This window comes from Myodes glareolus, chromosome 3, assembly GCF_982192425.1.
Source record: "Myodes glareolus chromosome 3, mMyoGla1.1, whole genome shotgun sequence".
NCBI lineage: Eukaryota > Metazoa > Chordata > Mammalia > Rodentia > Cricetidae > Myodes > Myodes glareolus.
The window spans coordinates 33,038,114-33,062,164 of record NC_142028.1 but is presented as its reverse complement, the minus strand read 5'-3'; the positions used below and the strand labels follow the sequence as shown (position 1 = coordinate 33,062,164).

Below are 24,051 nucleotides of genomic sequence, written 5' to 3'. Positions count from 1 at the left end.
CAGCCAAATGAGGTGGACCAAGGTCCAAGTGAGGTAGAGTCCCACAGAGGATCCCAACCTGCAGTACCATCTGCCCCCAGGCAGGAGCCTGTGAAGATCCTGTAGCAACTGACCCATGGGAGAAACAAGGCATGAGAACCATTGGACCCAGGCTGTGTCACCTAAGCCTTTCAATCTGGCTTGCACCAGGCCTGGAGGACCCCCATCATGGGGTGGGACAGAGGGTACTGGAGAATTCCAGCAGAACGGTGTCTCCTAGGTGTGCAGACATAACAGTAGAAGAAACAGAGTCATATAAGATAAAGCAAACCATGTACGCAAAGGCCCAGGGTGATGGCCTGGGAGAAGCCAGGCCAGGTACAACTGGGCACCCCTGTGGCAGCAGTCTGATCATCATTCACCCTTCCTTCCTTCAGAGGACGTACATCTTCACGTTTCTCCTGAGTTCTCGGGTCTTCATGCCCCCTCATGATCTTCTGGCTCGAGTAGGGCAGATCTGCCTGGAGCAGAGGCAGCAGCTGGAGGCTGGGTCTGAGAAGGTAAGCCACAGAGGAGACGGGGCCCTTTGTCTCCTAGTGAATAGAGAAAGTAGTCAGGGCACGGTATGGGTCAGCCTGGAGACCCAGTGTGGGCAGAGCTGCTGGGCTCTGCTGCAGCCCTGAAGAGTGGCCCCTCAGGTCTGGGACTAATAGCTGTGACAGGACTTGCACCCTCCTGGGGTGGGTCCCACAGATAGCTGGCCTTCTGGTCAGCGCCCAGTTCCACGAACTGGTCTTATAGGTCACTGCCACCTCTGTAGGTGTCAAGTGGATGTGCCCTCAGGATAGCACCTGCTCACATGGAACCATCCAGTCGTCCCATTGGACTCTTTGTTCCTTCTGAACTGAGACATTGGTCAGGAAACCACCTGGTACAGAAGAAAGGTGTTGTGCAGGAGCTGGCAGGGCTGCATCAGAGTGCAGCCTCACCGCACTCCGTGGTCCAGCCTTCTGAGCTGGGTAAAGCCTTATGGGATGCAGGCTGGGTCTGAGGAGAGTGAGTCCTAATAGCAGTAGAGATCTTGAAGACAATAATATGGCTTGTTCTGGGCAGTGGTGATGGCGATAGCCAATGAGGGCCTGGGAGTAGCCACGACAGTGCTGGAGGGCTTTGGCCTGTGTGGGCGCAGTTGAGTGGCTTGAGTCTCTCTGATCTCCTCCCTGGGGCACAGGTTACACAGGCATTTTGAACAGAATAAACAGCCTTGCCAAGCACACGCTCGCGCACACACACACACACACACACACACTCCAGAGCTGGGTGCAGGATCCCACTTGGCTTCCTCCTCAGGGCTACATCTCCTCCCAGGACTTTGGGAGAGAGGGGCAGAGCAGTTTTGCATCTAATGCAATTTTTCTTGCTGTTTTAAATGGGTAATGTTTAACTATAGCAAGCAGAACTTCTTTTATGTTATGGTAGTGGCGTGTTTTGGTTTTTTAAAGGTGAATTTAAGTGAAAAAGTCCACTTCAGAGAAATAAGAAACAAAAAAGAGCCACATATTGTAGTGTGGCTTTGGCAAAACCGTGGATACACACAGGGGCTGTGTGTCCAGCACAGGGCCTGGGAAGGGACATGGCCCTGAGGCAAAGGGTAACTTGTCCCATTGCCACCTTATGGCTCCCTCGTTGAGAGTCTTACACATTCCCCCACTGTCCCAGGCCAAGCTGAAGTCCTTCTCTACCAAGATTGTACAGCTGCTGAAGGAGTGGACAGAGGCCTTCCCTTACGACTTCCAGGACGAAAAGGCTATGGCTGAGCTGAAGGCCATCGCGCACCGCGTCACTCAGTGCGATGAGGTGAGGTCCTCCCTTGGCCATTTGCCAGGCTTCTTGGGTATTTTTGGTGGCAGGGGCAGTTTCAGCAGGAATATCCGCTTGTGTGATCCCTTTCCCTGTGACCTGTAAGAGGGTGGCACCCACAGACAACAGATTAGCAGGCCAGCAATGGGCTGGGGGGACCAGCATCATCACAGCAGTTACTGCCTCCGTCCTGGTCTGACCTCGTGCCTGGGTGGGGTCTCTGGGTAGCTCTAGGAACCTGTCTGCTCTTCCTGGCTCCCAGACGTGTCTTGGCCTTGGTAGAAACAGAACTGAGGAGTTGTATGGCCTCTCCTGAAGATGGAGAACCCCATGCTTAGTAGCTCCTGTTTGCTGGGTAGGGAAGCCTGGGGAGAGACTCCTGAGAGGTTAGGGAGTCTAGGACACCACAGCTAGGGACAGAACCCTTCCTGGTGCCTTCTGGGTCCCCCCTGCTATGGGAGGCAGGGAGCAAGAGCTGTGTTGACAACCTTGGGGAAAGTTACCCTCTGCCCCTCCCCCAGCAGGATGGCCCACTAAATCCCTGCAGCCCCAGGGAGCCGCTCTGTGGCCCGTGTAGTCATCAAGGGCCCTAAGGTGTCTGCAGGCTTTGATAGGAGAGTGGGAACTGAAGGTCAGACACAGCCCTAGAAGGGAGATGGTTCTCTGTGGTGGTGGTGGTGGTGGTGGTGGCCATGCCGCCAATCCACTCCAGCACCTTGATGAAGTCCTGACCCCACCCCCACCCCGCAGGAGAATGGCACAGTGAAGAAAGCCATTGCCCAAATGATACAAAGTTTGCTGCTGTCCCTGGCTGCCCGAAGTCAGCTCCAGGAGCTTCGAGAGAAGCTCCGGTCACCGGTTGTGGACAAAGGGCCTATCCTTAAGGCCAAGCCACCAGCCGCCCAGAAAGACATCCTGGGTGTGTGCAGTGACCCCCTGGTGCTGGCCCAGCAGCTGACTCACATCGAACTGGTGAGTGCCGCTGTATGCTCTGTATGGTACAGGGTGGGGCTGGGCCACACTTGGCATTGCTTCGCCACTGGGTGCTGCAAGGATACCTCTCCGCTGCTCCGTCTGGGCTGTGCTAGGGAAGCGAGCATGCCAGCTCCTACCACTACTGCCACAGGCTAGTTGTGTCTCCGCTAGAGTAAGGGGTATTTCCGTATCTGGTGTTGGGTCTGTAAGAGTGTGGCCTCTTTGTATGAGTGGAAGGGGGGGATGGTAACACTGGCCTGTGGTGGCCCCAGGATACAGGAGCGGCCTGGGAGGAGCTAGTTTCTGCCCTGGGCAGGCTCTTTCTGCTCCTGCAATCTCTGCCTCATTCCCTCGAAGTTTGGACGCCTTCTCTCCTTGTCTCCCGCTGCAGGAGAGGGTCAACAGCATCCGCCCCGAGGACCTCATGCAGATCATCAGTCACATGGACTCCTTGGACAACCACAGGGTGAGCGGGCACGCTCTGGCAGCCACGGCTGCCAGTCAGCCTAGCTGAGCCTGGCACTTGCACCCTTCCCTCGCCCCGCAGGTTGGGTGCAGGTCCCACTTAGTGTGTGGTATGCACTTTGGTATACCGGACCATGCCCCCCAGTAGGTGCGGCTGTGGCCTTCCTGTGATTTATCATGAGGGTTAATGATGACTCTACAGAGCCACGTGTCCTTGGACTGATGGGTTAGCCTGTCAGAACAGCTAAGGAGCAGGCATGCATGGACCAGGTCATACCTTAGTCCTGGGACCTGGCCAGCCACAGTGACTGGCTTGTCCAAGTAAGGTCCCCAGGGCTCCCTGTGACGCGCTTTGTCCCTCTAGTGCCGAGGAGACATGACTAAGACCTTCAGTCTAGAGGCCTATGACAACTGGTTCAACTGCCTGAGCATGCTGGTGGCTACCGAGGTGTGCCGGGGTAAGTTCCTACCGTAGCGGATCTGGGTAAGATGGCCTCTCTCACCATCTCGGCAAGGCTGACTGACGTCTACCCTTACAGACTCAAATAAATGCAAATGGTGGCCACTTCCAGGACTCAGCCTGCCCCTGCCAGCAGAATCACACACACGAAAGAAATAATGATTCTTTCGCCCGACTTTTGTTTTTTGCCGACTCCATCCCTGGCGTCAGAACTACAGAGCCAATTATAGTGACTTCCGTGGTCCTCGGCCTTTGAGGCAGATGGCTTCATTCCTTTTGTGCATGAGGATGAAGCCGTGTTAGGATGTAGATCTAGTCCCCTGAAGATGCAGCCTCAGGTCTCTGGCAGCAAAGTCCTGTGCCCTCCCTGCGTCTTTGCCCAGTGGTCCCTTGATGGCTCCATGCCGAGGCAGACTCACTGTTTCCAGGTGGTAAAGAAGAAACACCGGACCCGCATGCTGGAGTTCTTCATTGATGTAGCCCGAGAATGCTTCAACATCGGGAACTTCAACTCCATGATGGCCATCATATGTGAGTATCCAGGTACAGAGGGGCTTGCTTGTGCCACCTGCTTCTCCGTGCCCTGACCTCTGCTCGATGTCCCTTTAGCTGGCATGAACCTCAGTCCAGTGGCACGGCTGAAGAAAACATGGTCCAAAGTCAAGACAGCCAAGTTTGATGTCTTGGAGGTACTGACGTCTGTCCCCTCTCTCATCTTGGGTTGTCCAGAGGGTCCTCAGCAGCAGAGGGTGGCATCTCTCCTGGCACTCACACGCATGGGACTATCCGTGTTGGTGGTGGGTGCTTGAGTTCCCCTTTGGCCATGGTGCTTTGGTGGAATCAACACTGAAAGTGAGTCCTGAAGTGTGATCATAAGTGCTTGAACCAGGTGACACTGGCCACTGAGTAGTCTGCATCTCCTGACCCTGGGCCATCTGGGTCCCCAAAGACTGGCAGACAAGTCTTCTGAAGTTCCACATAGATGTCTTTGATCACAGACTACTTTGTGTTTAGAAAGCCCAGTCCTTGTGCCTTGTGGAGCAGTGAGGTCTAAGCGGTGTTCCTTTGTGGAGTGGAGCAGAGGAATACTTTAAAGCAGTGGTTCTCAACCTTCCTAATGCCACGACTCTTTAATACAGTTCCTCATGGTGTGGTGACCCCAACCATAACATTGTTTCCATTGCTATTTCATAACTGTAGTTTTGCTGTTGTTATGAATTGTAGTGTAAGTATCTTCGTTTTCTGATAACCTTATGCAACCCCACGAAAGGGTCATTTGACCCCTTAAAGGGGTCATGACCCACAGGTTGAGAAACACTGCTTTAATGGACGGCCCATGGAAGGAGCTGGGCCGGCAGGGCTGTGGCCCTCCCGTGTCCAAGGCCTGCGGGCTCAGGGGCTGCTCGTGGCCTTTGCCTTCTCATGTTGACTGCTGGGCCCCTGGGACCATGCCTTCTCCACTTGTCATCTCAGACTCCACAGAGGGGCATCCTGCACCTGTTTGAGGGACTCACTCTGTCTTCCCCGTGCCCACAGCATCATATGGACCCCTCCAGCAACTTCTGCAACTACCGTACAGCCCTGCAGGGGGCAGCACAGAGGTCGCAGACCGCCAACAGCAGCCGCGAGAAGATCGTCATACCTGTGTTCAACCTCTTTGTGAAGGACATCTATTTTCTGCACAAAATCCACACCAATCACCTGCCCAGTGGGCATGTTAACTTCAAAGTGAGCCCAGCCCCTTGAGGGCCCAACATGGGTGGGGCAGGCAGAGCCTTCCCGTGCTACTACAGCTACCAGGCAGTGGCTCTGTAGCAGGGGCTGGTGTCCAGGCCTTGCCCGAGGTCTAGAAGGTCCTTCAGGGCTGGATGCGCCAGGTGGGTCAGGGCTGCTCTTTAGCCTTAAGGTGTGAGGTGCAGCTCCTGTCTTTCTGGGGGGAACGGCAGATCGTGGAACTTGTTGCCACAGGGCCTGTATTTATCCAGGATCTTTGGACCAGTGCTGTCTCTGCTAAGAAGGCAGAGGAGGAATCATCCCTAGGGACTTGGGGGGGGGGGGGTGAAGAGGGATTTAGGTAAGAAGGAACTTGAGCAAAATTCCAGAGAAAGTGAGAGACCAGCCTGGTGGGCTGAGGGTGCCTGGCCAATGTGGGGAGCAGAACCTGGGGAAGTGTAAGGTGCATTCAGTAAGGGGCAGTTGGGTCCCGTGCATTAATACCAATGCCATGGTGAAGAGAAAGGTGCTTGTCCTGCTGGTGCCCCTGTGCTGGGCCTTCCTGGCGAGTGCCTCAGGTTGGAGTCACAGAGGGAGCCTTCTGGGTCCCCATGCAGGAGAGGCATAGGTTCTGCTGCAGCCTGATTGCTTCTGCAGAGGGCAAGGCAGAGTGGCCTCAGGGATTTTCGCCACCTCTGATGCTGTACAAGCTGCGCTGGTGTCAGCCAGGCCAGCACTGGCACTGTCATCTTCCTCCTGCTGGGACTGATAACATAAGCAGGAGACAGATGTGGGAGCCATTTCTCTGGCTCTGAGAGCTGTCTTTACGTTTATTCAGGTGACATATAGAATATCCTGTTGGTGTTTTTGCCTCCTCAGAAATTTTGGGAAATTTCCAGACAGATCCATGAGTTCATGACATGGACACAGGTCGAGTGTCCCTTTGAGAAGGACAAGAAGATTCAGAGTTACCTGCTCACGGCACCTATCTACAGCGAGGAAGGTAAGGGTATCTCTTTACCCATCTGCCCAGGTGCACAGCAAACCCATCTCCTGGGGTGCACAGCATACCCATCTCCACAGGTGCACAGCGTATCCATCTCCACAGGTACACAGCGTACCCATCTCCACAGGCGCACAGCATACCCATCTCCCAGGGTGCACACTTTACCCATCTCCTGGGGTGCACAGCATACCCATCTCTTGGGGTGCACAGTGTGCCCAATTCCCAGAGTATACAACACACCATCTCCCGGAGTGCACAGCATACCCATCTCCCAGGGTGCACAGCACACCCATATTCCGGGGTGCACAGCACACCCATCTCCTGGAATGCACAGCGTGCCCATCTCCCAGGGTGCACAGCACATCCATCTCCCGGGATGCACAGCGTACCCATCTTCCAGGGTGCACAGCATACCCATCTCCTGGGGTGTACAACACACCATCCCCCATGGTGCACAGAACACCCATCTCCCAGGGTGCACAGCATGCCCATCTCCCCAAGTGCATAGCAATTGTTCTTATGCCCATGCAGGCCCCTTGACCTCTTAAGGTGGCCCTAGGAGATAGTCAGGGCCCAGGTAGAGTTCCCAGTCCTCTTGTCCTGGGCCTCGCTGTGACCCTGGAAGGTCACCTTTTTATAGCCCACCTGTGGGGATGTTGGCTCTCAGGGGCTCTCCATCCCTCAGCTCTCTTCATCGCCTCCTTTGAAAGTGAAGGTCCTGAGAACCACATGGAGAAGGACAGCTGGAAGGCGCTCAGGTAGGACTTGCCAGGTACATCCGGGCCTAGGGAGGGAGAGGGTAGGCGTGGCAAGAACAAAGCTGGCCTTCCCATTGGACGGTTTGAAGACGAGATGTGGCCCTGCCCTCTGTCTGCTCAGGGAGCCTGATGCAGCCCCTTCTGTCCATCTGCAGGACCACCCTCCTTAACCGAGCCTAAGGATTCAGCCTGCAGACGCCGGATGAAACATAGCAAGTGAACCAAGTTCAAATAGTGACAGATGTGGGATGAGAGAGGAGGAGGCCTCACTGGTTGGGGTCCATTTTGTATATAACTTTTATGAAAAAGAAAATGGTAATTATTCCATGCATCAGCCTTTGGCACTTACGAAGTTTTTTTTTTGTTGTTGTTGTTATTTATTTTAAACAGGGCAGGGCCCTGTTTTGGGGAGGGGCGGGAAAGAGTATCATGGGAGATGGTAACCATGGTAACATCTTATTCTAATGAAATGTAGATTTTTATTTTCTACTTTTGATGATTAACATCCTATGAAAAAAATTTAAAATAACCCAACCAAAACCAATGTGAGCCCTGCCTGCTCGGACGCCTCTCCAGCCAGTGTCTCTGACGTTGGGGTTAGTGCCTTAGAGGGTACTGGGGGTCCAGTCTTCCTGTTCCATTGTTGGAGCTGCAGCCAGCTCTGTCCTGTGCCGCAAGGAGCCCACCCTCAGCAGCCTGGGCCACCAGGTTCCCACAGGAAGGGCTGGAGTGGCCAAGAGGTCTCCTGTGCACACTTCTGGAAGGGAACCTTTACATACGGGCTTTCCAAAGTTTACATTTTCAGTTTCCTTTATCAGGGATTTACGGGGTTGGGAGGGGCAAGGGGACGCCTGACAGCATATTTTCTGTGAGAATCTGTTTGGCAAATTGTTCTTCACTTGTGTTTTAGAAGAGAGAAAAATCTAAGACAATATAGGGAGGGCACGGGAGCATTGCCAGTTTTCTGGCTGCCCCTGAGCCGTGGCACTGCAGTGAAGGAAGGCGGCTTCTGAAGCTGGTGCACGGAAAAGAAAAATGGGTGTGTGGCAGACCGACAGCTTCCCCTCCCTTTGGTAGGAGTCCCCCATGGGTAATCTGAAACTCAGACAACTAGCCAGGCAGCTCCCCACGCCGGAGCACTTCCAAATCAAACTGTCCAACACGCCTAACAGGGGAGCGTGGTTCATCTTTCATGTCTTATTTCCTGGCGTGAGCCCTGGGTCTTGCTGTCCATGGGTGGGGTGGCTCTGTCCCTCAGGCAGCTGGAGAGATCTACACCGGTTTGTTTCGCTTGGGTAGGAGCTGCCTGTCAAGAGACCCAGTATGGAATGGTTCATTCCATTCCTAGAACTTCTGTGAACAGCCTGGGGATGGCCAGCTAGGCCGTGGGGAGGTGGGCGAGGTGGCCACCCTCAGCCTTGGGAGCCAAGTGGTTACACTGTCCTGTCACAGTGTGTTTGCACTTTCCAGACCTTCTAGCTAGTACAGACAGATTGTATATTGATAGTAAATATTGATTTGTTTATGTCTTTGAGATAAAGGCAGGACACTTGAGATTATATATTTGGAATATAATGTTAGAACATTTTCTGTACATGTGTTAAGAGCCTTCAGTCCATGTGTGCTTCAGGGGTCACTGGTTCTAGTCCCTTCTTGAGAAAGTGTCTACATTGCTATTTCATCGCCCCAATTTGATACGCCCTTCATTTGATGTTTTGGTATTTGGAGCTGATCTCTTGAGTATAAAGCTGTACCATATGCAGGATGTCAGTTGTGGTGTGACTGGATGTACTTGCATCAATAAAAGAACATGTTGCTCTTCTCCCTTGCCTGTGTGTGTGCTAAGGAGCCTGGGGGTGGGGGCAACACTGTGGAGATCCACTATAGGCATCCAAGCGGAGGACCCCAACAAGAAGTTTTGTTTGCAACAGAGCCACATTCTGACAAACGACGTTCAGGGATTAGTGTGAGCTGAGAAAAGGATGCACAGGGCGCAGGATGAGTGTTGAAGAGCTGCTCTTTTCCAAGAACACGCCCGAGGATGGAGTGTGTGATCATCTAAGTTAGGGACTTCTCACTCATTCATAACATTAGTCATAATCTTTTGCCGTGGGGCTGCTGTGTCCTGCAGGCACCTGCTACGCCTCCCCATAAAGCTCGCCTCCAGACACAGTTCAGATGGGACCTTTTGTGGTGGTGATTACACTGTAGGGCACACAAAGCTCCGTCAGCTGACAGAGAGAACCCGGGTCCTGAATGGGAAGCTGAGCCCCCATTTCTCCAGCCTGCCTGCTCCCCCTGAGAGCACAATACAACCCGTGCTAGATGAGGATTTCTGTACAGCTCTCAAAGAGCCTCACCCTGCACCTTCAGCACCAACGCTTCTCATTCTCACAAGACCAGCACTGACCAACAGAAATGTGCCGCAAAGGGGCCACTCCATTGTTAAATCCTATGCATGTTTATCCTATGTGGGAGAATTTAAAATGCATTTCTCTAACCCTTCTACAGGTTGGTTTATATCATGTTAGCACAACTTTTGTCATTGTTCTCAAAAATAAAGTCATGATAGTATAAGTAAGGGGAGGAAGTCCAACCCCACCCTGTCAGCAAGAAAAAAACTCCAGAAGTATCAAGTATCAACCCTTAACCAGAACACTTAGTATGGATAGTCAACAAAGTTGGGTAAGCAGTTATGTAGAGGGGATAAGGAGGCAAATTATGTTCTTCACCATTTCTGGTACCATGGAACATAAAACTCTCGCCTGCTGAAAATGACTAATAAAGTTCTACAAACGTCAAGAATCCAAGTGGATTTGAGAGAAGACAGGATGATGTTGAAGCCAGATTTTGCCTTGAAGATAAGGGACCACATGCTCAGGTATGATAAGGTATTGTAAGATACCACATGCTCAGGTATGTGGGAGGATGAAGAAGAACCAAGGCCCATGTGACCCCAGCCCGTGTGACAGGCATGCCAAAACAAACAAATCAAAATGCCCTGCTGTGTAACAGTGCCATTAAACTACCATGTTCTGCCTTGAGCAAGGGAGTCAAGGAAAACTATTTTGAGGCTGTCACTGAATGGATATGGGGAAACTTCCTGCTAATAATCTATAGCTGCATGTCAGTGAATGTTCCCAAGTTCTGCAGCACAAATCACACTAGTCCAGCAAACTTTCAGCTGGGGATGAGTTTTAATATGACCCTCCAGTGGCTCCATCCCAAAGAACCAAACTGACATAAACTCCAATTAACCTCTACTTAATATTCTACTAAATGTGACTGTTGATTATTTTGCACATTTGATTATTGCAGCTTTCATTGCGGGATGCCTTGTTTACTATGTTTCTCTTGCAGCCCTGGAGACTGAACCCAAAGCCATGGGCAAGCCACACAAGTGCTTCACTGTGAGCAACAGTCCCACGTTTAGATTCTCAAATTGGTTTGGCCATAACTTTGAGGGAATTAGAAGAATCCAACTCAGGACCAAGTTGGGAAATAAGGTCATGAGACATGGAGGTTATTTTGGCACAGGCTGGCAGAATTCTAGGAGGAGAGAATGGGACAAAGATTGTGTTTGAATTTTTCACAGCTGATAAAAGACAAAAATCCAAGAAGCCAGAAGAAGCTCATACAGGGTTAGGAAAAGCACATCTGGTGCGGGAGAATTATCTGTATTCTGTCAATCATGTATTTTAATAAAATGCTGATTGGCCAGGCAGGAAGTATAGGCGGGAAAACCAGGCAGGAAGTAGAAGTGATGCAATGAGAACAGGAGAATTCTGGGAAGCAGGAAGCTCCCTTCACCATTCCTGCCCAGACCACTGAAGAAGCAACATGTGACAGCTGAAAAAGGTACCAAGCCATATGGCTAACATAGATCAGAATAATGGGTTAATATAAGCTACAAGAGTTAACAAGAAGCCTGAGCTAATGGGCCAATCAGTTTATAATCTTATGGAGTCCTGTGTGTGATTTTCTTTGGGGTATGCTGGCTGTGGGGTGTCGGGTGGGACAGAAACCCCAGCAAGCAGGCCCCCTCACGTTACACACATCTATGTGTAGAGAACAAGAAAGATCCAGAGTAGAGGATGGAGAGCAGATCCAAGACCACTGGGGACAGAGGGTGAGTGTCAGGCTGTTGTAGGGGGGTGCGGGGGGCATTGTTAAGTTGGCAGTTCACAGCAGAGGGAACTGAAACCAGCACACCGAGAACGACATTCATGTGGCTGAAGAAAAAGTGCAAGCCTAGAATTTTCTACCCTTTAAAAACTATTTTTTAAATCAGAGAAATTAAGATATAAACAAAAATGGAATTTGCTATCAGCAGATCTTCATCAGGAGAAACTCCAAAGGGCCCTTAACCTTTAACATACATGTCAAATTGATTTCCAGGTGGGCTACACATGCAAGCTTGAAAACGTTACAACAGTATAAAAGAAAACAAAAAAAATCCCTTTTTATTTTGGAGTAGGAAAACATTTCTTAAATTAGACATTCAGATTAGTAACTGTATATGCAAAGCACTGAATGAGTACAATATAGTGAAATGTGCAAAAGCTCAAAAAACGAGGAATCAAGTAAACAAATGGTCCAATCAAAGAATGGGCGATGGATATGAATAGAAAGTACTTTAAAAAAGAAATTAAAAATGGGCAAGGAATACCTTAGGAAGCATTCAGCACTCTGAGCAATCAGGGAAGTACAAATTAGAACTACTTTGAAGCTTCCTTTTATCCAAGCTAGAATGGCTAAGAGTAAGAAAATACCTGAGAACAAATGCTGGTAAGGATGTAGGCAAAGGGGAGCCCTCATCACTGTCTGGGAAGGGCACTGCAGAAATCAGGGTGGAGAATTATCTGAATATTGAGCATAAACATAGTCTAACATATGGCCCAGGTATCCCACTCCTTGGCGTATGTCCCAAGGACAAGCTCATCCCATAGCTACTTGTTCAGCAGTGCTTCCTCTCGCTCTGTTCACATTAGCTAGGAGATGGAAACGCTTAAATGTCCTCAGTTGACAAGTGAATCGTGGCACATATATGCAATGGAATTCTGTGAACTTGGAAAGAAGATCATGAAATGGACAGGTGAATGGACAGCACTGGAAAATATGATATCGAGCAAAGTAACCCAGTGTTAAAACTTGTCTCTTGCTTGTGGGCCCTAGCTCTGAAGTTTTAGATTTAAATACAGACTGAAAGCAAAGAAGGAAGCTAGGAAAGCCAGAAGTGATAGAGGCAGCAGCTCTAGAGAGGGGACTAGTAGGGCATAGGTGATGTGAAGGGTGAAGAGGGAAGTGGGGGAGGAGCTTAACTGGAGAGAAGGGAGAGCTACACAAAAGGGGGGGAGAGAGACAAATGGCGTGAAGGAAGTCTGAAAAAGTCCCAGGAAAACATAATTTTATAATCTTTACACATCTATGTGCATATGTGTGTGTGTCACCATACTAAGTGACAATGCTCCCTTCATAGCCAAGGGCTGGCGAGGTGGCTCAGCAGTTAAAAGCACTCGCTGCCCTTGCAGAGGATCAGGGTTGGATTTCTAGCATACACATGGTGGCTCCCAACCATCTGTGACTCCTGTTCTAGGGGACCCTACATCCTCTTCTGGCCTCTGCAGGCATTCTGTGCATGAGGTGCACAGACATACATGCAGCCAAAACACTCACACTTGTAAAATAATAAAGTAAAAAATTTAAAGTCATAGATTAATTAAAAAAAAAACTCCACTACCAGGCAAAGGAGACCCCCCCCCCCTTCCAGCTGTTGGTCAGTCCAAGAAACTGCCAAAACAAGACAGGCTATTGCCATTGCCTGTAGTTGCCTCTCAGAACCTGAACAGAAAACCCTACAGTTGAAGACATTGCATACTTCGGATACAGGACTAGGAGGAACTGAGCTGCACCTGACCTGGAATCCTCATCCTTGAGAACTAGCCCTCATAGAATCTGAAGGTGCAATGTGGGTTGCTGAGGTAGTGAAGCAATTAATAGTCTTCTTCAACTGTGAAGACTGTAAATCATGACAATGACTAGCCTGGCAAGATCCGCAGTAGTTTAATAGGGGCACTTATATCTTGGGGTAAGGAACAGTTATCTAATTGGATTCAAGGCCTACTCAACAGGTGGGAGTTCATGCTATAAACCCAGCCAACTCCCTGCGACTGAAGAGGTCATTGGTCCTAGAGGAGAACCCACTACTGTCATTTTCTACAGCAATAGAGTTTCCATCTGTATTCTAAACACTCATCCTTCTACCTACAGGTAAGTGTAGCTCTCACCCTCCACCAAAGATGCTGCTTCTTTGTAGCAGACAGGAAACTACAGAGACCTACAACTGGTCAGAAGGCAGAGACTAAATGGCCACGAGGAGCTCAGCCTCAATGGACACATCCACAATACAACCCTGATTTCTAGGCCTCAGGAAATATCGTGAAAGAAGTGGTGGAAAGACCAAAAGAGCCTGTGGATCAGGACACCAGCTGTCAAAGTAGTATCTCCTAGATATAGCAAGGGTGCCATATGAAATATCCCATGAAATATCAGCAATATGGTTGGCTATAGGAGTTCTACATAATGAGCACACCATTTGACATGCCAACACGGATGGGACTTACTTCCCTAGGCCCCAGCCCTAGACATGGACCTACAGGAAATCAATGGCTGAGGAGAGAAGGAAAATCAGTTTAATTCTGGGATGAGTGCCTTGATTGGTTTTTGAACACCAAGTAGTCAGCTTTAAATGTGCACATGTGAGCAATACTAAGTGGTTTTGCACACACACACATACACACACACACACACACACACACGGTCATGAATTCAAGAGAACTGGGAGACAAGTATGTAATTTGAGATGGGATAGGGGAGGAAAAATGATGTAAATATGATATTCATGTATGAAACTCAAAAAAATAGAAAATTTTAATTGAAAGAAAATTGATGTCTTGGACTCTATTATAATTAAAAAACTTTCATTTGTTATCATATACCATTAAGAGAGTGAAAAATAGGATCATTTCTAGAAGAAATTATTTGTAATGTAGACGTCTTATAAAGGTCTCAAATCCAGAATATAGAAGTGATTTAAATAATTGACACAGAAGATATGGTCCAGTAGGAGGCCAGGGTTGCACATCAAACTGTCAGCAAAATAAGGTGAAAGGGTCTCCCACAGGCTACTGGTTTTGAAGTATTCAAGGAGCTGTAGAGAGCAGCTGAGGCCTGGGTTCATGTGGCAAGGTCAGAGTCCCTGTAATTCTTATTTGATACCTGTTTTGTTATATTAATTTTACTATGTTAAAGTTAAAGCCTTCCTTTTTGTTTAAACAGAAAAGGGGAAATGGTGTAGAAGGTTCTTCTGTTCACGTGTTGCTTTCATTGGCTAATGAATAAAGAAACTGCTTTGGGCCTGATAGGACAAAACTTAGGTAGGTGGAGAAGACAGAACTGAATGCTGGGAAGAAGGGCAGAGTGAGAGATGCAATGGATCTTCTGCCTGAGATGGACGCTGATTAGAATCTTGCCAGTAATGGGTTAAACTAAGATGTAAGAATTAGCCAATAAGAAACCAGAGCTAATGGGCCAAGCAGTGTTTTAATGAATACAGTTTCTGTGTGGTTATTTTGGGTGTAAGCTAGCTGGGCAGCCGGGACAAAAAGGGGGTGCCTCTCCCTTGCAACAAGAAATAATCCAATTTTCTTTTTCAAATGTGTTTAGTTTATTTAATGTGTATGAGTGTCTGCCTTCATATATGTATACACACCCTGTGCACGCCTGCTGTCCTTGGAGGCTGGAAGACAGTGTCAGATGCCCTGGAAATGGAGTTACAAATAACTGTGATTAGCCATGTAGGTGCTGGGAACCCAATCCAGGTCCTCTGCAAGATCAGTGAGTGCTCCTATCTGCAGAGCCATCTCTCCAACCCCCAAATACTCAAAGTTTGTACAACCTTCTAGGAACAATAAAAGAGAACACTGTCCTTAGTGTGTGACACTATGGACACACACTATGTTTTGTTTTTTCGCTATGTAGCTCAGCTGACCCTGACCCTGACCCTGAGAATCTTCTTTTAAAAACATTTAAAATGTAGTTTTATTTTATGTGAATGGGTGCTTTGCCTGCATGCATGTCTCTCTCTCTCTCTCTCTCTCTCTCTCTCTCTCTCTCTCTCTCTCTCTCTCTGTGTGTGTGTGTGTGTGTGTGTGTGTGTGTGTGTGTGTGTGTGTGTGCTTGGTATCCATGGAGGCCAGAAGCAGACACCTGGTTCCCTGGAGCTGGAGTTACAGATGGTTGTGAGTTGCCAAGTGGGTGCTGGGAACTGAACTCAGGTTCTTTGCAACAGAAGCCAGTGCTCTTAGCCCCATCCCCAGCCCGAGATCATCTTCAGCTTCCCAAGTGCTGGGATTATGCCTGCCACCAGTGGCATTCCCAGCACTGCCCTTTCTGATAAGGATTGATTGGCTGTTTGGGGGACTTTTGTGTTTTCCTAGGAGCTTTAGGACTTTTTAAAAAAAATCTGTAAAGAATGTCCTTGCTGTTTTGATGAGGATTTTTGAATCTGAACTGACTTTGATAGCACAGCCATTTTAACAGTATCAATTCTGTCAATCCGTGAGTGCGGGAGGGCTTGCTCTCTTCCGCGTCCTTTCCAATTTCTTCCTTTGGTATCTTCCAGTTTTCATTTAGAAGGCTTCTACCCTTTAATTAGGGCTATTCCTAGGATTTCTTTTTTAAACTATTTGAACAGCATTCCCTCCACCCAATTCTGTTTCTGCAGATTTCTTATTGTCATATAGAAAAGTTATGGGTGTCTGTAAAAAATTTTGTATTTTACCACTTTGCTGAAAATGATAATCATTTTGTGTTTTTATGGGTTTTCTTTGTGTTTCTTGTGTTTATTCATTTAAATTTTGGGGGGTTTTTTGTTGGCCTTTTTTCAAGAGAGAGATAGAGGGCATGGAGCTGAGTGGTTGGGGGATGGGACTTTGGGGAGGTAAGAGAGGAGAGACTGATCAGAATATATTGTAGGAAATTCTTTCAATAAAAATGATCAGTTCTAAGAGTTTTCTGGTGGAGTCTTTAGGGTTTTTGATTGAGTACATGTATTGTTCTCTTAGGCTCCATTTCTTTATTTCTTCCCTGACCTACCTTCTTTCCCTTCCTCCCTCTTTCCGTCCCTCCCTCTCTCTGTCCCTCCTTCCTTTCTTGTCTTCTTCCTTCCTTTCTTCTTCTAGGAGTTTGAAATGTTTCATTGGGTGATTTGAGATCTTTCTGACTATTTGTTCATTTGTTTGAAGGTAGGATTGCATATATTCTAGGCTGGTTTTCTATGCATATGAAGATGACCTTGAGCCTATATATGCACTGTATAGTATAGTATAGTATAGTATAGTATAGTATAGTATAGTATAGTATAGTATAGTATAGTGAGTCTATACTGGAGAAGTGTTTGGCAGACAGCTTCCTTTTTTTTTCTTTTTGAGTACCAGAGGCCTCTGCTCGCTACACTTAAGTTTGTAGTCTGTGGATTGAGCGGGGGTGGTGGGTGGGGTTCTCACCCTCCTGAGACTCCTCAGATGGTATCCCCAAGGGATACTAATGTTTTCATTTTGGGGGGTGTGTCTCCCAAGGCCACTGGGAGTGTGAGAAGCATCCAGAGGTCTGGGATCTGGCAGAGGACCTGTCTTCTTGCTTTCAGGAGCTTTGAGTATTAGTCACCCGCTAAAGGAGTGAAGCTGTGGTGTATCAAGTACATTCACGGAACTTAAGCAGTTCTACAGCAGGGACAGGTAGATGGCTCCAGAGGTTGATCCACTGCCTGGCCTCAGGCTCAGCTTACCAAACTTCAGGAAGATCCTTAGCTGATGAGATCTGATCCTAACCATAAAGGAGAGGGTTATCTTTTCTTGTGAATCCATTTACCTGCCTGAGCTGAGCCTCCTGCTGCCTGTGCCCTTTATCTTCTCAGTGTCTGGCCTTTCTGATCTCCACAACTCCCTCTCTGATTTTTAGTTCTTCCCTAATCTCAGGTCCCCAGAGCAGCTCAGTCTTTTTTAAAAATAAATACTTTTATTAATATTTTGAGATTTTCATACAAAGTATTTTGATCATATTCACACCCAACTATTCACCTTAACTTCTTGGAGATCCCCCCTGCTTACCTCCCAGCTTCACTTTAAATTTATATTTTCTGTTTTTTAAAGTTTAATAACCCATTGATTCCAACAGTCCTGTCCATATACATCTGGACATTGGGGTCATCCACTGGAGCATGGTCAACCTCCTAGGAGCCACATCCTTAAAGAAAACTGACCACCCCTTCCCCAGAAGCCATCAACTGCTCATTGTAGAGGGCCGCAACCACACTCTCCACCATAGATGGCGCTGCACCGCCAGGTGAGCTAGAAAGCTCACACGTGTTGGTATTTTTCCACTACTCCCAAGGTATCACCTGGGACTGGGAGCAGTTGACCAATCAAAGAGTGACACGTCCAAAGCAGGGTCTGTTTCCTATATAAGGGATGGGTTCCATTTTATCTGGGTCTCCGCCATGTGGCTTATGCTCTAGCTCCCAAGAGACATAAAGCTTTTCTGCAGAAGGATCCTATGTGTACCGCGTGGTTCTTGCTGGCGAGATGGTAGCGCGGGACATCTGGTGCCGAAACCCGGGAAAAAGAAGAACTTTGCACCACCGGAGACCCCTTGGACACAAGGAGGATTCAGAACTGCAGGCATGCGTGCTCAGAGAGGTACGTTCTAAAGTCCAGAGAGCATATCAGAAACTGAGCAGCAGTGGGAGGTTGTGCGCACACCCAGATAAGTTAAAAAGGACCCTCCGGTAAAGAATGGGGGAGACAGAAAAGAAAATAAGTTAAAAAGGACCCCCCAGTGATTTTAAAAGAGAGTGAGGATGGGGGAGAGGGCTGATTTGCAGGGTCAAAAGCTTTATGTTGTGTTGTTCATGTTGTCTTTTGTGTACTGGATGGGAGAGGGATATTTGAATTTGGAGACTGCTGAGGATGTGGTGTTTTGGGAGGGAGGTTCTGTTTTCGTCTCCACGGAGGGGGAGAGCCTAAGGGTGTACTTGGGATTTACGTGGTTTGAATCACCGAGACCTCCTGAAATGTTGTAATGTATACCCCTAAAATTCAGCGGCCCAATAACAGCAGGAAGCAGCCAAAGAGACTAAACGACGCCCAAATTCCCTTAAAGATTAAATGAGGTCCTTTCAAGCCTGCTTCTCTGAGTTCAGCTTTGCTCCGTGCACCGGTTTGGGCTCGGAGTGGGTGCAGCTGGGGCTGGAGGGCGGCTGGAGCGGAGCTTTGCTCTGTGGCTATGGTGGGAGGCATATTGCGCAGGCTCGGTTGGTGCCTGGCCTGGAGGGTATCACAGCAGTACCGAGAATGAGAACGGTGCCACAAGCTGCCAGGTCAGAAGGCTTGCAATGTGCCTGAAACTGTGAGGGGCTCTGAGGCTGGAGTGGCTTCTGTTCCGCTTGGCTGAGCTGAGCTGTGCTGATCCTAGGTAACAAAGGCGGACCAATGGCCTGGGGCAACGGGCGGGGCGAACAATGCTGGCTACTAGCCCAAGAGATTTTCCATCTGAATAAGGAACTGAAGAGATAGCATAGGGGTTAAGAATGCTGCCTGCTCTTCCAAGGGTCGTGAGTTCAATTCCCCAGTGACCACATGGCAGCTTACAACTATTTGGTTTTAAATCTAATGTTTCAGGATCCACAGGGAGGTAGATGCAAAAAGCCCTTAGATTTTTAAAGTGATTGGGTCGTTGGCTGGGTCTGTGAGAGTTTGTTTACAGCTGCTTTTGCTGTGGCACAGGTGTTGAGAGTTGGCTAGTAGGAAAGCGGCCCTGTTCGCCGCCTCTCCCATCAGCCCCTTGAGCCGCAGCGGCTCTGGCGCGGACCTTGAGATGTTGCCACCTGTGCCGCCTCGGTCTGAGTGTCGGCTCCCGCCACACTCTGCCACCAACACAGCCTCAGAGAACTAGGCTAGCCCCGCGGGGAAGGCAGGGGCGCCTGGGGGTGGAGCTGCCACTTCCTGGCCTGGGACAGGCGGAGCCGCACAGCGGGACACGGGGAGCCGCGCAGCGAGCAGGTCCAGGGCCGCACACAGCCCTTGGATGGCGGGCGGGCTCTGGAACCCGAGGCCACCGTACTGGCAAGGAGTACGGGAGCCAATAAATCTTAAACCTAATATCAACAAACAGGGCCTGGGTTTTTCCTAGGCGCCACTGGGACAGCACGGCCTATACCATGAAAAACAGAGACCCTCAATCAGTTATCTACCACAGTGGCTACAGCCCTGGATCAGCAGGCTACCATAGATACATCTATTAGAGGTGAAATAATGGTTCTTAATCAAATAATTGACCTAATGCAAGAACAGGTGGATAGCTTATGGCAGCTTGCCCAATTGGGCTGTGAATGGAAAACTCCAGCCTTATGTGTGACCAGTGTACCATATGAGAACTTTATAAAAGTGGCTAACTTGTCCCGAGAATTGTCTTTGTATCTTGCAGGAGAATTTTGATGATTTGCTGTCCTCCTTGAGATGGTCCATCATGACAATCAACTCCACGCGAGTGGACATAAGCCTGGCCAAAGGATTCCAGTCCTGGATTGTGTCCTTCATCCCCTACTTCAAAGAATGGGTGGGGGTGGAAATGTTTTGGAACAGTCCTATGCTATGGATTAGTGTTTCTCCTCTGGATGGTCTGCTGACTCAAATCCCAAAGCCATAGGGATAAAGTGGTTTTTGCTCAGCGCTGGCTGCCCTAGAACAGGGGGCCTCTACTGATATGTGGTTATCTATGTTAAAGCAGTAAGGTTTAAGCCAACCAGCTCCTGCACCCCTAGGACTGTGGTCCATTGCACAGGGTGGAGTGCTTGGCTTAGCTAGCCCTGAAGGTTGTCGAGCTGAAGAGCATCGCACAGAGAATGACCCTCTCTGAGAGATAAGTCGCTCTGCTTAAGGGTTTCCTGCCGTATATTCCCTTTCCCAGAAAATTGGCAGAGGGCAGGCCGGATAGGTTCCAGGTGTCATGAGCCTAGGGACAGATTCCGTGTAAGCCCATTTTAATGTTTTCATTTTGGGAAGTGCGACCTCTATCTTTACCTTCCTAGGGAGTTGCCTTTCTGCAAAGAAGTAAAATTAGGGGGAGATGTAGAGGGCCGCAACCACACTCTCCACCATAGATGGCGCTGCACCGCCAGGTGAGCTAGAAAGCTCACACGTGTTGGTATTTTTCCACTACTCCCAAGGTATCACCTGGGACTGGGAGCAGTTGACCAATCGAAGAGTGACACGTCCAGAGCAGGGTCTGTTTCCTATATAAGGGATGGGTTCCATCTTATCTGGGTCTCCGCCATGTGGCTTATGCTCTAGCTCCCAAGAGACATAAAGCTTTTCTGCAGAAGGATCCTATGTGTACCGCGTGGTTCTTGCTGGCGAGACGGTAGCGCGGGACAGCTCATGGCTCCTTAACTAGGGGAGGGGAATTATGAATTCCTTCCCATCCCATGCTAGAATGTTGACTGGCTTGCCCTTGTACAGGCAACTTCATCTCTCTCCGTTCACAATTGTAGAGGTCCTATTATATCCACAAGACAGTATTTTTGCTCCAGTCATCCCTAACATCTGACTCTTACACCACACTTCTGTGACGGTCCCTTGAGGAGGGGGTGTGATAAAGATGTCCAACATGTGACTGTATTCACAGTCACTTTGTCTCTTCCCTTGGACCAGTTATGAGTTTCTGCATTAATTTAACCACCATTCACTGCATGAAGAGATCTCTCTAATGAAATCTGTACTCATTGGTGTGCAAAGAAATATGAATTTAGAGGGCAGTTTGTTTCACCCTTGGGGTCTGAGAGCTCCACAACAAAGGGCTCTTGGCCAGATTTCCAGTACTAAGGCATGTGTTTCCTCCTGTGGTGCATGCCGTAAACCCAACTGGAACGTGGTTGGTTATCCCCCTAACATTTATGCCACTACTGTGCTTACATTAGTTCTCTAATGGGACAGAACTGACAGAATAGATACAGATATATTAAACAGGGATCTCTTAGGCTGGATTATAACATGTATTCCAGGTAGTACAGCAATTGCTGACTCACAGTGGAGAGGGGAGGAATATGGTCACTGTTTAGTCTGCGAGGCTGGATGTCTCTGCAGTTACAACCCGATGCAGAAAGCTTGGAGGACTCTGAGAGGCTGCCGGTCTTCAGTCTACATTGGAATCCCAAAGATGTTGGCTCTAATATTGGTGAGGGAGCATTATAACAATAGACAGATGGACTTACAACAAGAGCGAGGGCAAGCAGGCAAACAGCAGTTTCCTTCTTCCATATGCTTTCAAGTAGGCAGCCACCAGAAAGTGTGGCCCAGATGTGTAACGGCTCTTGTTTCAAAGATTCTGAATAAGAAATTCCCCACAGGAATTGATTCCAGATGCAATAAAGTTGACAGTCACCATTAGCCAACACAGTGCCCATAGGTATATCTTGCTATGTCGATAGCTATTTAGGAAGTTTATAAAATAGGTTTCCACGTGGCTTTTTCCAACATCCTTAGAAATTACTTATCCTTTCCTCAACCTCCTCATCTGCCCTCCCATCCCCATGCTCCTTCCCGCTTAAAACTTCCTCCTCAGCATTTCCATTTTCTCCTTCATATTACCTATGCTATACGGCTCCCTTGCTTAAGATCTTTCTTTCCCCTCGCCACCAACGGTTCCTTTCTGGGTTTATGGGTTTTAAGGTACTCAAACTTAAGTGCACACACACTGAAAGCTTCAACATTAAGATCCACATGTTAGTGAGAATGTATTTCTTTCTGTGTCTGTGTTGGCTCACCCAGTATGTTTTCCAGTTTCATCCTTTTACCTGCATTTTTCTTGATTTCATTTTTTCCTTATGGCTGAATAAAATTCCATTGTGTCATTTGTACATTCATGTGCATCTGTGTTGTTTCCATGTCCTAGCTATTGTGAATAGAGCAACTATAAACATGGATGGTCATGAGTCTCTATAGCAGGAAACAGTCTTTTGGGTTTATGCCCAGGAGTGGTATCATTGGGTCATAAAGTAGATCTAGTTCAAGTCTTCTGAGGAACTGCTACACTGATTCCCACAGCGGTTAATTAAAAATTTCACTCCCACAAACTAAATTCTGTTTAGTTCTTTAGCCCAGGTTAAAAACTGGTTTGTTAGCCGGGTGGTGGTGGCACACGCCTTTAATCCCAGCACTTGGGAGGCAGAGGCAGGCAGATCTCTGTGAGTTTGAGGTCAGCCTGGTCTACAAGAGCTAGTTCCAGGACATGCGCCAAAAGCTACAGAAAAACCCTGTCTCGAAAAAAAAAAAAAACTGGTTTGTTTTATTGGTGTTTAGTTTTTTGAGTTCCCTGTATATTAGGCACTAATATTCTGTCAGATGTATATCTTGCAAAGAATCTTCCCCATTCTGTTGACTTGCCAGTCAATTGTTTCCTTTGCAGCACAGAGGCCTTTGAATTCCATGAACTCATGCTTTTGATTATTGGTCTTATTTCCTGCACTTCCAAAGTCCTGCTCAGGGAGTCCTTACCTGAGCCACATCCTGAAGTGGACCCACTACTCTCTCTTCAGTTTCAGGTCTAACATTGAGATTTTTGACCCATTTGGAATTCGTTTGTGTGAAGGGTGAGAGAAAAAAAGATTAGTTTCATTCTTCTACACATAGATATCCAGTTTTCCCAACACCATTGTTTAAAGATGTCTTTTCTCAACACTGTGTTTTAGCATCTTTGTCAAAAGTTAGGTGGCTGTAGGTGCATGGACTTATAGCTGGGTCTTGGTTTTTTCCCCATTCATTACTAATTTTCATGTGCTAGTGGCACGCTGTTTTGATTACTAGGTATCTGTGGCATAACTGGAAATCAGGTTTGGTGGTAAATCTGGCATTATTTTTATTTTTCAGGGATGTTTTGACTTTTTGGGGTCTTCTGTGATTCTGTATCAATTGGTTCTTCTCTGAGTTTCTATGGATATCGTATTGGAATTCTGATTGGTATGGCATCAAATCTGGGGATTACCTCTGGCTGGAAAGCTATATCCATTACCACCCCGCCAGTCCATGGGCATGGATGGTATTTCCGCCTTCTGGGATCTTCACCCTCTTTTTTCAGTGTCTTAAAGTTCTGATTGTAAAAATCTTTCACTTCTTTGGTTGGACTAATTCCAAGGTGATTTTAAGGCTATTGTTAATGTGACTGTTTTCTTACTTTTTCCTCTGTATGTTTTTGTTGGTATATAGGAAGGCTACTAATTTTTGTGTTAACTTTGTAACCTGCTACTTCCATGAATATGTTTATCAGCTTCAGGTGTTTTTGTTGGTGGCATTTTCAGGGTTTTTTAATGTATAGAATCTTACCGTCTGTAAATAAGGATATTCTAAGACCTCAAGCCCTATAGTTGAATAAGAGTGCAGAGAATGAACATCCTTGTCTTGCTTTTTTTTTCTTCAAGACAGAGTTTCTCTGTGTAGCTTTGTAGTCTGTCCTGGAACTCGCTCTTGTAGACCAGGCTGGCCTCGAACTCACAGAGATCTGCCTGCCTCTGCCTCCCAAGTGCATGAACCATCACTGCCTGGCTTCTTGCCTTGTTCTTAATTATAATGGAAGTAGGTCAAGTTTTTTCCATTTAGTAAAGTATTGACTGTGTGCTTGTTGTATATTGCTATTGCCTTTATTGTGTTAAGGTGTTTCCTGTGTCTCTAGATTCTCCTGGACTTTTGTCATGAGGGAATATTGAATTCTGTCAAGGTCTTTTC

At 48.0% G+C, this 24,051-nt stretch overlaps 1 protein-coding gene across 3 annotated transcripts in view; it reads left to right on the top strand.

The window, feature by feature from the left end:
• Window positions 1–9,038, top strand: part of Rasgef1a (RasGEF domain family member 1A) — a 92,055-nt gene extending 83,017 nt beyond the window's left edge. For all 3 annotated transcript variants that reach the window (XM_087904372.1, XM_087904373.1, XM_087904371.1), the window contains exons 3-13: window positions 417–539; window positions 1,699–1,836; window positions 2,590–2,811; window positions 3,206–3,280; window positions 3,644–3,737; window positions 4,169–4,270; window positions 4,349–4,428; window positions 5,276–5,467; window positions 6,332–6,455; window positions 7,144–7,216; window positions 7,372–9,038. In XM_087904372.1, the coding sequence (XP_087760498.1) occupies window positions 417–539; window positions 1,699–1,836; window positions 2,590–2,811; window positions 3,206–3,280; window positions 3,644–3,737; window positions 4,169–4,270; window positions 4,349–4,428; window positions 5,276–5,467; window positions 6,332–6,455; window positions 7,144–7,216; window positions 7,372–7,396 (1,248 nt within the window). In that variant the 3' untranslated portion in view covers window positions 7,397–9,038. The remainder of the gene's footprint in view (window positions 1–416; window positions 540–1,698; window positions 1,837–2,589; window positions 2,812–3,205; window positions 3,281–3,643; window positions 3,738–4,168; window positions 4,271–4,348; window positions 4,429–5,275; window positions 5,468–6,331; window positions 6,456–7,143; window positions 7,217–7,371) is intronic.
• Window positions 9,039–24,051: the final 15,013 nt, after the last annotated feature.